General features: G+C 47.5%; 1 protein-coding gene across 2 annotated transcripts in view; it reads left to right on the forward strand.

Moving 5' to 3' along the window:
- Nucleotides 1–13,794, forward strand: part of Slc25a37 (solute carrier family 25 member 37) — a 43,056-nt gene extending 29,262 nt beyond the window's left edge. Inside the window, exons 2-4 of one of the 2 annotated variants that reach the window (XM_034497985.1) lie at nt 6,205–6,433; nt 8,102–8,158; nt 10,399–13,794. In XM_034497985.1, the coding sequence (XP_034353876.1) occupies nt 6,205–6,433; nt 8,102–8,158; nt 10,399–10,919 (807 nt within the window). In that variant the 3' untranslated portion in view covers nt 10,920–13,794. Of the gene's footprint in view, nt 1–6,204; nt 6,822–8,101; nt 8,159–10,398 lie in introns of those variants that run through there. The other variant, XM_076930795.1, reaches the window with a different exon arrangement.
- The last annotated feature ends 3,370 nt before the right edge of the window (nt 13,795–17,164 follow it).

Consider the following 17,164-nt stretch of genomic DNA (forward strand, 5'->3'; position numbering starts at 1 on the left):
GGTCCCCATTACCCATTTGGCAGAAGGAGAGAATTAATCCCTTACAGGTTGGCCTCTCATCTTCACATGTGCATCCCAGCACATGCCTGCCCACATCCATACCCAAATAAACATAAAATTTAATATGATGATGATGGTGTTGGTGGAGGTGGTGGTGATGATACCCAGATGGGCGAATTCTTTCTCGAATGTGAGTGTGCATGTGTGTCTTTTCTGCATGTTCTTTGTGTGGCCTCATTTGTTTGTTTCCTTCATTCTTCTCTCCCTTTTCATGTCTCATTTTTATTTTGAAAATTATAGTTTCATATATGATATATAGGATGTAGATATCATTTTCAAGCTAGGGCTGGAGAGATGGTTCAGTTGTTTAGAGCACTTGCTTTGCTAATGCTAATGTCTAGAATTTGGATTCCTGCGTCTACATAATAAGATAGTCATTCTGTCCAAGCAGTAACCCCAGCTCCCTGGGAGATGGGACAAGATGCTTGGGGCCTGCAAACTTCCAGCCTGAGAAAATAGAGTCCCAGATTCAGGAAGAGACACAGTCTCAAAGGAGTAGATGCCCAACAATAGATGACAATTCCTGATGCCCCTTTTGTGGCCTCTGTGCATTTCAAACACACCCACTAACTCACAATCACATACATGTGTACACACACACACACACACACACACCCCTTTTACCATTCTTACCATTTTTAAATATACAGATCACCATATGCATTCATGTTGCTGAGTAGCTATGGCCACTGTCAATCTACTGAACTCTTTCCACTGCAGAACCAAACTCCTGTGCCCATAAAATACCAGTTTCCACCATCCAGTAACCCCCACCTCTGGCTGCCCCTCTCTGCCTTACCTGATTGGATTTGACTAAGATAGGCCCCTCCTATTGGTGCAGTGCTCCGTGGAGTGGTAGCCACGTTTTTGCTCACCCTTCATTCTTTTTAAAAATTAAAAAAAAAAAAATTGTTTTATTTATATGAGTACACTGCAGCTGTCTTCAGACACACCAGAAGAGGGCGTCGGACCCCATTCCAGATAGTTGTGAACCACCATGTGGTTGCTGGGAATTGAACTCAGGACCTCTGGAAGAGCAGTCAGTGTTCTTAACCACTGAGCCATCTCTCCAGCCCTCACCCTTTGTGGGTTGTTTTTTGTTTTTTCTTTTCGAGTTGCTTCTACTCACCCTTTCCCCTCCTCTGGCCTACACGATAGAGTATCAGCCTTTTTCTCTTTCTGTTCCATGGCTGGGATGGTTGCTCTTTGAAGGTTGGTGAGGGCTTGACTGGGCCCTGCTCCATTCACACGGCCTCCAGCTGTACTCCAGGTGAGTAGCACTGAACTTCCCCTGGAGACTGAAACATCCACCAACCAAAGTACCCATGGATCTTGCCACAGTTCCCTCCCGGTGATTCTAACACCCCCGTCTCCCCTCCCCAACCCCTGTTTCACTCCTCTCTTTAATCTTCAAACCAAACATGCTGGGGACCAGGTAGGTAACATCATAAATCAGAACCCACTTTCGACTAGCGAATACCGGTGCCAGCATCTGGTCTAGTTTGAGGCCTCACAACGGCTATTCTGATGCCTGTTTTCTCACCTGGCTGGCCCCTAGTTCTCACCCCAGTCTCTGTGGTTTCTGCCTGCTTGGATACAAGGAAGCCCTCAATCATACATGCGGTGTGTAAACTCTAGCAGGACCCTGCCCCTACACCAGAAACTCTGGAGGAGGTGATAAGCCTCCTCTGAGAATAGGCACAAGACAGCAGACTCTCTTTGGAGGCATGGGGGTCTCTGCCCTGGACAGGCTTGACTAGAGTCGTTCTTTTCTATAAGCCCAGACTAGTCTTCAGGGACAAGCTTGTTCAGCAGGGGGTACCACAGTTTGAGGAGTATCGGACATCAGTTAGGAATGGGTAAAAAGTCAGTGATGGTGAAAGATGGGTTTGGTTCCTGAGACTATGGTTCTTGCTCAGGGAAGGTGGGCCGGGTGATGGAGAATCCCCTCACTTGCTGTATCATCAACTCATCTACTTATCCATTCAGTAAATATTTGTTGGGTACACAGGATTAGTGCATCTACCATGCCTGAGTCCTTGCAGTGAATGAGAACCAGACTGGGGGGGGCGGTGTCTCAGCTCTCGGGGAGATTATAGCCTGGCTCCATGTTAGTCCTCCTCATATACCTCCCTCCCCCCTGTGACTTCTTTAATATTATTAAGTTCAGAGATGGAAATAGACACAATGTCATCTTGTTTCCCAGCCACTCCCAGGGAATGGACTCAACGCTTAGATGAACTGACTGACCAGGGTTGCAACAAGGGCCTTGAGAGCTGAATCCACCCCAGTCCTATGCTGCCAAGGCCCAGGGCCACAAACCCTGCATTGCCCCATCTGTTATGCTGAGATTTTAGTTTTTTGTCACCGACAGCCACAGGACACACAGCCCAGTGAAAGACAAGACCCCATTTGCTTGAAACTTGGATTTCAAATCTTCTGCAAGTCAGTGCCTGACAGCTTCTTCAGTTCCCAGGGACAGTGGCCTTTCTCAGCCCACATGCGCACTATGCATACCTGAACATCTCTCAGTGGCTGTGCAGCAGTTAAACAGCATGGTAGCCATGATTCCTCTGTCCCTTTGGTTGTCATACTCTTGCTTAACTCTTCTCTCTGCTTTTGTCTGCTTATAATAGACCCTCGAATTAAACCAACATATAAACCATGGGCTGTCCATTCTCAGGGGTTTCCAGATGCTCCAGCCTCCTCAGGGTGGGCCAGAGCCACTTCCCTCAGCCTATGGGAGGGAAAGGAGAACTTCTGACAAGGCTGCAGTTGACTTGGCTGTGTTTTGTGATGATGATTGTTATTAAATTTATTCATTCACTTTACAACCAAATATCAGCCCTCCTCCCAGTACCCCCTCATGTAAGCCTTCCCCCATTCTACTTAGAAGGGGAAACCCCTCTCTGTGAGTCAACCCTTTCATTCCACTCCCACCCCCATTCCCACCTTCACCCCCATACCCCTCACCCATCATAACTTATCTGACTTAACAGAGACACAGAGAGACATCCTTCCTACCAGTTTTTTGTTTGTTTGTTTGTTTGTTTGTTTGTTTGAGGTGCTGGGGACTGAATCTAGTACATGCTGCGCAGGTGCTCTCCCACTGATCTATAGTCACAGCTTCTTCATTTTTATTTCTAGACAGAGTCTCACTAAGCTGCCCAGCTTCTCCACTATGTAGTCCCAGGTAGATGGCCTTGAGCTTTGGTTCTTCATTTCTTAGCCCTGGAGGATCTGGAATTACAGACCTGTACCATTAGGCCTGCCTTTCCTTTCCTTTTCTTCCTTCTTTCCCCCCACTCCCTTCCTTCCTTCCTTCCTTCCTTCCTTCCTTCCTTCCTTCCCTCCCTTCCCCACCCCTCCCTCCCTCCCTCCCTCCCTCTCTTTCTTTCTTTCTTTCTTTCTTTCTTTCTTTTCCTATTAAGCATTAAAAATGCACTTTATTTCTGAGGAACTGATTATGGTGGCAGAGGACATTGGTAACTGATATTTCTGTTGTTGGTTGTGTCTTGGTTGTCGAGACTATGTCCATGTTCTCTGCAGTTTTAGTGGCCAGAACGTTCTGAAATCTAGTAGCTTCTAGTTGAGGCTACTGGTTTTCACAGTGTTCACCGGGGTGAGGGATGGGGAGTGGGGATGGGGGTGGGAGGTGGTGCTCTGTTTTAGGGAGTAGAAGGGAAATACACAGTGGAACCCAGGGCCCTTTGTCTCATTTCCAATGTATGTTAGGTGTTATACATGATTTTGTTTGTGAATTAAAAGCTACTGCCTCCAAAGGTTGAAGAGGCTGGGGGAGGTGATGTGGAGGAGGGAAAGATGGTGTGGCAGGGGTGGGGGAAGAGGAAGGAACATAAGTCCACCATTTGGCAGGTGTTTCAAGTATCTCCTACTGATGTGATAAAACTTTGCGGGGGGAAAAGGCCAAGAAGGGTGTGTATCCAGAACACACACACACACACTCCTCTCTCTCTCTCTCTCTCTCTCTCTCTCTCTCTCTCTCTCTCTCTCTCTCTCTCTCACACACACACACACACACACACACACACACACACACACACACACACCCCACTGCAGGGGCTATGCATTCCTAGCCTTCATGGCAGGCCAGCAGGCTGGACAGCTACCAATACCACACAGGTGACCTGCTTTAGTCAGGAGTAACTGACTTTAAATGTTAACCTTATCTAAACAAAACAAAAATAAATATTAGAGAGTCATCTAGAGTACACTGATGTTTGATCAGGTATTTGGGTACCTCAGCCTAGCTGTTGAAGTATGAAATTAACTCTCCAATCTTCTTAACTGCTTTTCATAGCTGGGCAGTGTTGGCGGGCAACAGAGCCAGCTGAGCCCCGGTCTCTTCCCACGCATGTTGAGATAATTATTTAAAAACTGCCTCTAGTCAAGCCAACCCCAACCGTCTAAGCTGCAGCGGCTCTGCCTAGCTCAGTCGCCATGTTCCGTGAGGCCACATGTGCGCCACGGCTAGAAACAGCCAGCCAGAATCACCAGCCCTGCCACCCGAAGATGCCAGCGTGGGAGATGGCTCTGCCAATCTTCCACGCTGTCTCCGCAAGACTGGGCATTGCCCAGACCATCCCGCCAACCACGTGGGCTCGTGAGACTCTAATGCTTAGATCCACTCAATCAGAGGTGTAACCCAATACCCAACCTAGATATACCAACTACCTTTGACTGCGAGGAGACACGTGAACACCGCCTCCAGGTTCCCCCTCTCATCTCCTCTCTCTCCTAGCTCCTCCTCTTCCTTTTCCTTTCCCTCCTTACTCCTCCCCTTTCTCTCCTTACTCCTCCAACCTTAGCTCCTCCCATACATGCAGACGATTCTATGCATAGGAAGCAGTAGAGCATGGCTTCCTCGATGTATTGAGTGTTACTTTATAGAAACATACTGTAAAAGATGTTTATAAAGGTGAAGATATGGGTGGGGCCCAGTGGATCTGGCAGAGATTTTCCTGTTAGGACCTGAGGAATAACTGTCAGGGCACAGAGGTTCAGGTGTAGAAGGGTGCACACAACTTAGAAACCAGAGTAAACCAGGAGGATGCTGATAATTCACTTGGCTTTCTCCAGATCAGCAGCTGCAGCCAGCTCTTCAGGATAACTACAGAAAAATGGGGCTGGAGAGATGGCTCAGTGGTTAAGAGGACTGGATGCTCTTCCGGAAGACCTGGGTTCAATTCCTAGCACCTACATGGCAGGCAACTCACAACCATCTGTAACTCTAGTTCCTGGGGATCTGACAGTCACACCAATGCACATAAAATAAAATAAATACAGAAAAATGTGTACCTGTATTAAACAAGTACATACTGTTAGAGCTTGCCATTAGCTCCTGAATAGAACACTCTAATAACTTCCTATAGCATTCTTTTGGTGGTGACAGTTTTTTGTTTGTTTGTTTTTGGTTGGATGGTTGGTTGGTTGGTTAGTTGTTTTTGTTCGTTGAGAGACGGTCTCATATAGCCTAGCCTGGCCTTGAACTTCTGATTCCCTTTCCGTCTGCATCCTGAGTGCCGAGACTGCAGGCATGCCCAACTGTGCCTGGTTCATGTATGTGGTCCTGGGGCTCAAACCTAAGGCTTTGTGCACAATAGGCAAATGTTCTGCCAATGGAGCCACATCCCAAGGCCTTTACCCAACACCCTTGTTACCTCAGATATCATCTGGAGACATGTGCATGGGTCACAGGTGCTATAGCATTTTATAGAGACTTAAATGTTCATGAATCTTGGTGTCTTTAGTGGGGACTCCAGGATCAGCTCTTCTCCAGAGACTTGGGGGCAAGGTTGTGGAGGGGTTTTGAAGACATTGTTCCAATGCTTGCTCTTAATAAATGTGGTGTTTTCTTTGACAACCCCACAAAGCCACACAGGTTACCCATGGCAGGACTCAGCAGGGATCTCACTCAATAGTCCCTTCTCCCTCTCCTTAGCTTTGCCCATCTTTTCTACAAGCTGTGAGGCTTTGCAAATTCGGAGCTGTGGAGACTAATGGAGGAGTCCATCCATTTTTTTTTCCCTCACCAACTTTTTTTCTTCTGTTCTCTGGGTTGCCCCTTCCCCCTTATCATAGGTATTAGCTCCCTTATTCATACGTATTTTCTGTCTCCTGCAGACACGGATGCAGAGTTTGAATCCAGATCCCAAAGCCCGGTATACAAGCATCTATGGCGCCCTCAAGAGGATCATGCACACTGAAGGCTTCTGGAGGCCGCTTCGGGGCCTGAACGTGATGATGATGGGTGCAGGGCCGGCGCACGCCATGTATTTTGCCTGCTATGAAAACATGAAAAGGACTTTAAATGACGTTTTCAGCCACCAAGGAAACAGCCATCTAGCTAATGGTATTTTGAAAGCGTTTGTCTGGAGCTGGGAAGCGCTTCTCTTCAGTGCTTGCTGCCTGGGGGCTTCCTCCCCGGGACCCAGCAGCCTTCATCCTCGGCAGTTTGCTCAGGAACAGAGAACTCTAGGGTCACGTGAATGCGCGCACACGTTTCTTTCTTTCTTTTTTTTAATTATTCAATCCCTCTTTCTCTGGGGGAAGCTGGTGGTAGATGTGTTTTGGTATTTGGTATTTATTATTGTGTGGCCATTTTTTTTTGTTTGTTTAAAAAAACACTCGAAACAATTAATGATCAGTCATAGGAGAAAAAATCCTTTTGAATGCTGGATGCAAAACAAAACACAGAAAAGGACAGCTTCTTTGAGACTATTTAAAAACTGGTACAGCAGGTATCTCCAGCGCCAGGATCTAACTAAGCTTTGAAAGGTCAAGACGTTTTATGCTGACACAGGACTCCGAGCCACTGTGGAAGGCCATCCCTACTTTAAGCTGCAGGAGATTCGGGCCTTTGACCCCCCCAGCCTCCTCCGTGTGTCTGAGTCCCATCTTTCTGCAAGCCAGAGCTGAACTAGTTTCCTGTTGTTGATCCATGGAGGGCGGGTGGATAGGAATGGGGCATCAGCTCTGACGGAAGGCAGAGCCGATGGGCTGGGCCAAGTGCTAGCACGGGTGGGACTTTAACGGGCTTTTCAGTGGGTGGGAGAGGACTGTGGATAGCAAAGCAACATAGAATAATGTTCGTTTTGGCAAAATTCACTCTGAGGAGTGGAGAAGTGACTATAATCAGCAGTAATCCTGATTTCATTCCACCCACAACAAAACAGCATCCTTCCTGTGAGCCACCTTAGACCCAGGCATACCCGGCTGCTTTGCTGACCTCCTTTGCCTTTTCAGCTGGTGACCAGTTTTTGAATTGATTGCTCTGGTCACCAAGAGCCAAACCCTCACGCTTCTGAGATGGTGCTAACAGACCCTCTTTCATCCAAACCACCTTGTGTAATGAATGGTTTGGCTCCTTGAAGGAGACTAGGAGACTTGACAAAACCTAGCCCTACACCAGGGTTTGCCCAATGCTATCCCCGCAGCCTTGTGGTAAATGCCATGGTCAGTGTCACCTTTCTGGGGATAATTGTGTGTCTATGTGTGCCGTAAGTAGGAGACACTAGGCATCTTCCTGAGAGGTGGCCTGTTGCCTGTCCCTCATCCCTCCCTCTTTCCACTGGTTGTTGTAATTAACAGGCAGCTGCACTGCTGTGGAAGGCCCTGGGAAGCCAGAAGCAGAATTGAGGCTTTCAAAGCCAGGCTGGAGGAGACTTCAGATGAAGTCGTTCACGCACAGGGCCGGTCCTAAGAATGGACAAGGGAATACAAATCTAGGCAGTAGGCAATGCCTGCGTTGTGGTTCCTGAGCGCCAACTTCCCCAGGTTGATATGCAAACCAAAGGAGCCTCTGAGGCTTAGATGGAACAGTGCCCTGGATAGCTGCCTCCCTACTGCTGTTCAGAGTCTCTGCCACCACTTTGGGATTTAAAAATGTACTCACCTTGGCTGAGCTGCCAGGCAACTTTGAGCCTTAGAAAGCTAAGTCCAGTGTTTATCTGACTTAAGTTCATGGAACTTCCCAGAACAGCAGGTGACAGTGGGTAATTTTCTGGAGTTTGTTTTGCAGGGATAGCTGGGAGTATGGCCACCCTACTCCACGATGCAGTAATGAATCCAGCAGAAGGTAATGTTCTGTGGCTATAGGGAGGGACCGTTGGGGATAGGTAGAGAGGCCGGAGGTGCTGGGGGCGGAAGGTGGGCAAGGGCTGGCTTCATTGGGGCCTGTGGGAAGATTGCATTCCTCATACGTTACTGGGGGTCTCCAGAAAGCCAGCGAGCACTGGGGCTCTAGGAGCATCCCATTATGAAAACAGCTAAGCAGAGATGTCTGCAGACCTGTAGCATCCTGGGAGGAGTTAGAAACTAATCTTTAGGCCCTGCCCCAGCCTCACTGGGGCAGGAAACCTGGGGATTGCTTTGCATGTTCATCACTACAGTGCAACCTGTGTGTTCAGGCGTGAGCACAGCAAATAAATATATCCACACATCTGACCCTGTTAATTGTCTCCCGTCACAGACAAATCTAGAGGAACTGTCCCCATCTCATTCGTTGTGGGTTGCATCCCTCAGCCCATTAATATAGAATCTCACCATGCAATCCAGGATTCCCTGGAACTCTCTCTGAGGCCCAGGCTAGCCCAAACTCTGAGCCTTACTGCCTCAGCCTCCTGAGTACTGGGGTTATAGACACACCCAGCCTTTTTTTTTTTTTTTTAAATTTGTAAGATGGTGGCAAATTTCCAGAAACAGTGAATATATAGAATTATTAACCCTCTGCACTTCTAAAACTAACATGGCCATTTTGAAGGGGGGCTACCTTACTTCTTTTGAATTTTGGAAGTCCTCTTATAAAGTAAGGCAGTATAAGGCAGTATATATATGGGTTCACTTGGCACCCTTATGCATGCTTAGATCATCCCTGGCTTACGCCTAGGGTTCAGCACAGTGTAAGTAGATGCTGTGTGACCTCCCTTAGGGAATAACACTAAGGAGAAGATCTGCTTATGTTTGGTACAGACTATTTTCTTTCTGGTTATTTTCATTTACAGTTAGTTAAATCTGTAGACACAGTGTTATGCTATAGAGGGACTGACTAGCTGTATAGATCTCAGGATTCTATCTTTTTTAAAAAATCTATTCATACAGGGACCTGACAATGATAGTCACTTGGTCAATGTTAACTAAGCAAAGAGTTTGTTTATTTAAACAATTTTTTTTTCTAAAATCAAACAAACAAACAAGGCGGTATTTTGTAACCCAGGCTAGTCTTGAAATCTCTATCACCTGACTCGGCCTCTAGATTTCTAAAATTATAAGTAAATGCTACCATACCTGGTGTTTATATTTTTAATTTTTTTTTTATGTGGATGGGTGTTTTGTTTGCGTGCATTTATGTGTACCTGGTACCCACAGAAGCCAGAAGAGGGTACCCGAGATCTCCTGGAACTGGAGTTACAGGCAGTTGTGAGTCTCTTTATGGGTGCTGGGAATCAAATCCAGGTCCTCTGGAAGAGCAGCCAGTGCTCTTAACATCGAGCCCGTCTCTCTGGCCCCCACCCTCTTGAGTTTGTATTTTTTGTAAGACTTACATGAGGCTCATCCTCCTTTCCCCCTTGGGAAATGACTCTTGACTCAATTAGGTCCCTATTTAAAGATCGATCGTCTTGGCGGTGTGTAGGTACCATTGAAACTCTAGGGAACATATTTTATTTTCTCTGGTCCTATGAACCATTGGTTCATTCTGTCTTAAAGCCAAGATCCCAGGAGTACTGTGATAGAGATTAAAATCAGAGAAGATAGATAGATGACTGAGAAATCAGGGATACTCTTACAGGTCAGTGTTTTGTTTTGTTTTGACACAGGATCTCACTATGTAGTCTTGGTGGGCCTGGAACTCCCTGTATAGACCAGGCTGGCCTTGAGCTTATAGAGATCTACCTGTTTGTTCGTCCTACGGGCTGGAATTAATGTTATGTGCCACCGTGCTTAGCTCAGGGACAAGGACAGGTCAGGGAGAGGGAACTATTTTCAGGGAGTATATGGAAGGCTAGGCTTGGTGATCAGGCCAGCTAATCGAGCCTGAAGTGACTGCCTGATCATCTCTCATTCAAGCTTCAAACAGGAAATTATTTAGAAGTACCTACTTTCCTGGCGCAAAGTCACAAAGTTGAGATGGGCTACTTGGAGCTGGCCCTCCATGGCCTCTTAGCTAGGGCTATATGTGTGCTGTCTTAGTACCTTTCTCTGGTGTGTATTCTAACATGCTTGTTTCTCTTTATTGGTTGGCTTCCCATTTCACTCCCATCTGGGATGGGGCCAAACCATCCACCTGTCTGCTGGTTGCTCATCCCCCACCCGACACAGTGGTGAAACAACGCTTACAGATGTACAACTCACAGCATCAGTCAGCCCTCAGTTGTATCCGGACAGTGTGGCGGACCGAGGGGTTGGGGGCCTTCTACAGGAGTTACACCACACAGCTGACCATGAACATACCCTTCCAGTCTATCCACTTCATCACCTATGAGTTTCTGCAGGAGCAAGTCAATCCTCGCCGGGACTACAACCCACAGTCTCACATCATCTCAGGAGGCTTGGCCGGTGCACTGGCTGCAGCTGCCACCACCCCGCTGGATGTCTGCAAGACCCTCCTCAACACGCAGGAGAACATGGCACTCTCCCTGGCCAATGTCAGCGGCCGGCTGTCAGGCATGGCCAATGCCTTCCGGACGGTGTACCAGCTCAACGGCCTTGCTGGGTACTTCAAAGGCATCCAGGCTCGAGTCATCTACCAGATGCCTTCCACCGCCATCTCCTGGTCTGTTTATGAGTTCTTCAAGTATTTTCTTACGAAGCGGCAGCTGGAGAATCGAACTCTGTACTAAAGGAACGGGGCAGTGGGAAGTGGTTCCGGCATCTTTTGTTCCAGCTTCATCCTCTTGTTCTTGCACCCAGGTCTGGTCCTGAAGGGTGCTTGCGCCGGGCCCTTGGTTCCCTGGTGCCTTAGAAAGGGAGGACCGGCCTCCACTGACCAGCACGCTGTCTGTGGGGACATCTGAGGTGGTGGTAGGCGGGAGAAACTTGGGGAAAGGGAGAAGTTGTTTTTTTCTCCTTCTTCCTTGAGAGTAATGTAGCTTTTCTGCCTCACTGTGGTCTTCTCCCTAGATCTTTAGATCACACCGAAGAGGCAAACAGTGACACAGTAAAGAAAAAGTTTATGTACATAAAAGTACCATTACCCAGTCTGAAATAGGTGGATAATGTTTATCCTTTATTTTTTTACATAGAGATTTTTGAAATTGTGTGTGCTTGTGTGTGTCCATAAATAATACTAGAGCTGGGAATGATGGACTTTTTTGTTTTTTTTGTTTTTTGTTTTTTAAATAAGAGAGTTGAATTCTTCCATCATGAGAAGTAAAACAAACAACAAAAAACACAAGGAAAAAAGGCACCAAAGTAATAAGTGGCTTTATGTGGCCTGAAATTGTGTGTAGCGCCCCTCCCATGGGAGTTTAACTTGAATGTAAAATAATAAATACAAAGTTTATATTTTGAATTTCTCTTTTCATGGGGAAAAAAGGTACGTTGAAAACAAATCAAAATAGTCTATCACTTGGAGCTGTTTTTAAAAAATACAGTCACCCTCCCTCCCCCCCCCCCCGCGTGCCTTTCTGTCTTTTCTAAGACTTCCAGGACCAAAAATAGGGTCCTGGAGCATTTTCCTCCCTCTGTGGACACCCCCCATACAGTCCTCAGCAGCCTGGCTGTCCCAGTACAATAAGAATGACTGGCCATAGCCTTCCGTGTGAGTGATGTGAATGTGCGCCTCCCTGGTCAGCTCTTAGCACTAGAAATGCCACCATCTGCCTAGTGACTCGGTGAGACAATTCCTGCCTTTGTCTTAGGACTAATTTCTGTAAGCAGCCTCCTTCTTGGGCACTTCTGCTAACCTGGTCTATAAATCTTTATATCCCTCCCCTGTCGACCCATTTCCCCTGCAGTCTAGGGTTTTTGGGTGTTTCTGTCACTCGTCTGTCCAGTTGCATGACTTTAACATCATAGCCTCTCACTACCCTGAGGCCAGCCCTCCAGCCGGGACTGATGCCTGCCCGTGACCCTCTGCCCCTCCAGAGCTGCCCAGCAGCCTTGTCTCATCTTGTGTCACTTAAGAACCTACATCCTCTCTGCTTTATCTTCTGAAATGGAGCCAGACCATCTCAGAGAAAACACAAGCCTGTGTTTGTGTTGTCCTGTCTCCCTCTTCCAGCTGTCTCTGAGTAAGCAGGGAAGACACTTGTGTTTTCATTTCCGTGGCCCTGGTTTCCTTTGGAAGCCATGACTAGCATGTTCCCTCCCTGAAGAGGCTTAGAGCTTGAGTTCCCATGGATGGTCATGCTGCCTGGGAAGAAATTCAGCTTGTGCTTGGAGAATTTTCATCTTGTGCCTATGTACCACTCACTCAGTGGTTACAGACTTTTGGTTTTGTCCAGCAAAGTTACACACGGGTCAACTGACCTCCTCCCCCTCCCCCTCCCCCTCCCCCTCCCTCTCCTTTTCCTTCTTCTTCTTCCTCCTCCCTCAAGTACTTCCATGTGCTCCATGAGGGCTTCCTGGCTGGTTGCAAGTTTCTGTCTTACTGATGTCCTGGGCTGGCTGTCAAATTGTAGAGTCCAAAGTCAAATTTAAATCAAACCCTAAACTATTCCTACACCACCCTTTGATACATTGGTGACTAATCCTGCTTCAAAGACAATATTTTCCCTTGGAGTTTTTTTTTACAATTATCTAATACTGGGGTAGCCCCTTCGGTCAGGGACTTGTAAGGTAGGACCAAGACTTCAGGACTCTGTGGGTCCTGTCCTGGCTATCCCCTCCCCATGATTGGTGGGTCTGCAGGAAGACAGCTTTTTAACCTGCCTGCCCATCCAGTCAGCCTAAGGTTGAGCCAGTGATGACTCTGTGAAAAAGTTGTTAAAAGTTGGGAAGCATTCAACAAAAATTCTGTGGGAGTCAGTCCCCTCTGCTTAGCTCCAAAGTTGAAATTTTTCTTGATCCCCCCACACATGATAGCCTGTGTGTTGATTGTAATTTTTGATATTGCAAAGTTCTAGATAGGAAAATGTTTCCCCTTCCAGTGACCAGATTAGGAGAGTTATAACCTATCTTGGTCATTGGCATCTTTGGAGTGACATCCAAGGATGTACCAACCCACCTGGGTACAATGATAATACTTTAGTTGTATGTGTGCGTGGTGTGTGTGTGTATGTATGTTCAGGTCATGTGACAGTCAACCATTTAATAGATGTGTGTTAATTTATTATAGACAAATATTGATCTTTTAAAAATGGGATGCTCTTAATTCATGACTTTTTAAAGAATTGGATTAAATATAGCTACTTTTATGTGTGCTTGTTCCCCTCCTCTGCCCCCCTCCTCATGTCTTATAACTATTGCCTTCCAATGTCACCCCAAGGCTGTATCCCCAACATACTGCTATGCCATTAAGGTTTTATTTAACTTTATTTATGGATAATTGTGTCTGTGAACAACAAATGCGCCGCTGCCGGTCGCACAGTGTGTGGGATAAGAGTGGCCCAATTTTGCTTTCTGGATGTCTTAAAAATGCCTGTGGTCAAGATTGTTTTTGCCTTTGTGGCCTTTGTGTCTGGGGAGCAGCAGTGTGTTCACATGCCTGAGTGTCTGTTGTGCTGCTACAGTTGTAACACTGGAGCTGGAGAAAATAAAGCATTGATCCTCAAAGCGTTGTGGGGTCTTTGTTGGGATGCAGAAGGGGCAGGAGAGTGGATACAGAGGCTGGGAACTAGCTGAGCTGGAAGCAGATCATCTTGCCAGCAGAGGGCGCTTATGTACATCACACTGCCTAGAGGCCTCCTGCTTGACACCTGGAGGATGGCTCCCTCACCCCCATCCCCACTCTTTGCACATACCTCTGTGGAGAGTCAGTCAGGAACCTCTTACAGAGAAAGCCTCAGTTGACCAGAGTTCACATTCCCAAAATATCACAGCCAAAGCCAGAGAGTAGAACTTTCCCAAGAGGTACAGGCGAGGAAGCCTGAAAGGAAAATGTTTGCTTTGAGAACTCTGGACTTTATTCCCAGAACCAAGGTCAAAGATCTGCTCAGTATGACTGCCGAGTCTCTACCAAAAGGTACAAAGTTAGAATGGAGGCTAAGTCTGGGATCCAGCCATGGACACAGGTGCCAGGTGGGCAAAGGTGCTGGGCAGACAGTGCCTGGGAGCAGCTATCTGATTTGTCTCCTCTTACCCACAGCCAACTCTGAGCTACTCTATGTCCCTTGTGGCTGGTAGCTGCTGCATTTTGGTGTGGGCTGTGGGGTGGGTTCAGTGTCTACTCACTCAACCCAGTCTGCCCGCCTGCCTCAGCCGGCAAACACATGGTAACTGTGGTGAGCAGAAGTCATGCCGGAGCTGTGGGGTAGAAGTGTGAGATGCCCAACCCTCATAGGCCATGCAGTTTAGTAGAATACAAAGACAGCCAGCCATGTTGTTGCAGGCCTGTAATGTTGTTGCTACCTGGGAGGCAGGAGGTGACAAATTCAAGATCAGCATGGACTAAAGAGTGAGATTAGCTTAGTGGGGCAGGCTGTGTAGATGGGAGACCTGGCTCGATGATTTAAAGCACCTACTATTCTTACCAAGGACCTGGCTTCAGTCCCTTACACCATAGGTGGCTTACATCCATCTGGAACTCCGTTTAGGGAATCTGATGGCTTCCATGGGTATCTGCACTCTCGTGCACGTAGCCCTCCACACATATACCCAACTGAAAACAATTTTAAAAATCTTTTGAAAGTTTAAAGTGGACTAGGGTTGAGCTGAGTGTCTGAGTGCTTGCCTAGCATGTATAGGAGATTCTGGCTCAGCCCCTAGCACCTCATCGACACACTTCAGTCCCCTTCCCTAAGATGGCAGTGCTTGGTGCTATGGAGGTTACAGGAAGCATGGGACCTCTTTATACACTGTTGGTCGGATTCACTGGTTCTCCCCAGCCCGTAGGGGCTGAAGTTGCTCTGGTCTCTAAAAGGAAGGGTTTTCTTTTCTCCTCAGCCAAGGTCTCCTGTCGTGACCTTTAGTGGGTAGCTGCTCTCCTAAGAACTCAATGCTGACGCCTAAGGAGAGCCGTTGGTGGCATGGGTGCCTCAGAGGAGGATGCCTCAGAGGAGATGGCATGGGTGCTTCAGGGGAGGTGGCATGGGTGCCTCAGAGGAGGTGGCATGGGTGCCTCAGAGGAGGTGGCATGGGTGCCTCAGAGGAGGTGGCATGGGTGCCTCAGAGGAGGTGGCATGGGTGCTTCAGAGGAGAATGTCATCCTCCCCATGCTGCCCATCAGACTTAGCTATGCGGGTGGGTGGGAGACGGAGAGGAATGGAGGAGGGTTATTACCAAGTGCCATATCTGGTCTAAGGCTGAATGCAGAAGCCTTAGAGTGAGGATGGGTTGGTATCGGAAAGCCTGGGACATGGCTACATTGTTCTGTAGGAGTTTTGTCTATAATAAGTTGTATAAACATTAAGCCTTCAGTTTTTAATTCTAACACAATTTTGTGTATGTGTTGAGGGGGTGGGCAGGTACCCGTGGAGTCTAGAAGAGAACATTGGATTCCCCTGAAACTAGAGTTACAGGCAGTTGTGAGCCATCCAATGTGGCTACCGGAAACCAAACTGAGGTCCCCTGCAAGGACAGCATGCATGCTTACCCACAGGACCATCTTTCTATCCTCTAGGTTGTTTCTTCCCCCTGCTTCTCCTCCCATCCTCAGGCTCCTCCCACTCCATCTTTTTCTTCCTCTCCCTCCTCCCCCTCCTCTTCTCCCCTTTTCACTGTGATAAAAAAAAAAAAAACCTGGCTAAAACAACCAACCCCTAATGAAGGGAAGACTGTGACTTATGGTATAGGGAAATGTGACCAATTGAGTCAGGGAAGGCAGGGGTGTGTGAGAGGCTTGCTCACTTCTGAGAAGGAGGGAGAATCAGAGGGAGCAGAGAGATAAGAAAAGAGCAAGAAACAGAGCAGGCAGAACCATTGGTGCCATCCCTATCCCCTTCTTTCAGGTAGGCTCCACCTCTCAAAGATTCAACGACCCCCCAAGAGTGTCACCAGCTGAAGAGCAAGTGTTTAAGCACTCATTTGTTGGAGCCTTTTCACATTCAACCCATAACACTGCCTTTGCAAGAAGTTTGACCCTGAAGTACCAAGTTATGGGGTGATGCTGTCATTGGAGAAACCATGGCATAGAAGTCACAGGGAGAGAGGGTTGGTGAGCATCGTCAGCAGTTTGGTGACACAATGGATTTCCTAGAACGATGCCTAAGAGGCAAGCAAAGAAGACTTGAGTTGCTGAACAAAGTTCACAAGCTGGAGCTTTGGGAGGTGGGGCTATGGGGCTAGGTGAGAAACGCCACTGAAAGGAAGGAGGACCTTACTGAAAGGACCAGCAGGTGGCAGCAGAGGGGCTGAGACCCAGGTATAGCATAGGCACAGCTACTTGGAGAGGTTCTGGTATCTCCGTGCTGAAATTCTGTTCCTGGAGACAGTTTCCTTGGATGGGCCATAGTAGTCACACTCTTGTCCCTAGCCTCACATTGAAATGTCCCAGAGCCACTAGAGATCTCTGAGATTTGTTTGAACTTGCCTTCCCTCTCAAAAGAATACTCACCACCTTGCTGAAGAGAATGATATTCCCTTGGGAAGGATGCTTTTAGCCTGGGCTAACAGTCAAGCATACATATGCTATGCTTTGACCGTGACCGGTTGTTGAAGTATTGCAGTGACCCTTCCCTTTTCTTGATTGCACCAGTGTATAATCTGGGTTGAAATCATGTCCCAAACATGCCTTTTATTTAGGTAGCCCAGGCTGGCCCCCAACTCATGATCCCCCTGCTTTTGATTCCTGAGTACTGGGATTTCTAGTGTGAATCACCACCTGAGTTGAAAAGCTTTTGAGTTGAGAGAAATACATGTGACTGTGGGAATGATCATTTCAATATTACTTCATATTCATGTCCCATATGTTCTGGGTGGGGCAGGGAGGCCACAAGAACAGAAAAGGAATGGAGGAGGGGCAAGAACAAATGCTCTTAGCAACTGA

This window comes from Arvicanthis niloticus, chromosome 3, assembly GCF_011762505.2.
Source record: "Arvicanthis niloticus isolate mArvNil1 chromosome 3, mArvNil1.pat.X, whole genome shotgun sequence".
Classification (NCBI taxonomy): domain Eukaryota; kingdom Metazoa; phylum Chordata; class Mammalia; order Rodentia; family Muridae; genus Arvicanthis; species Arvicanthis niloticus.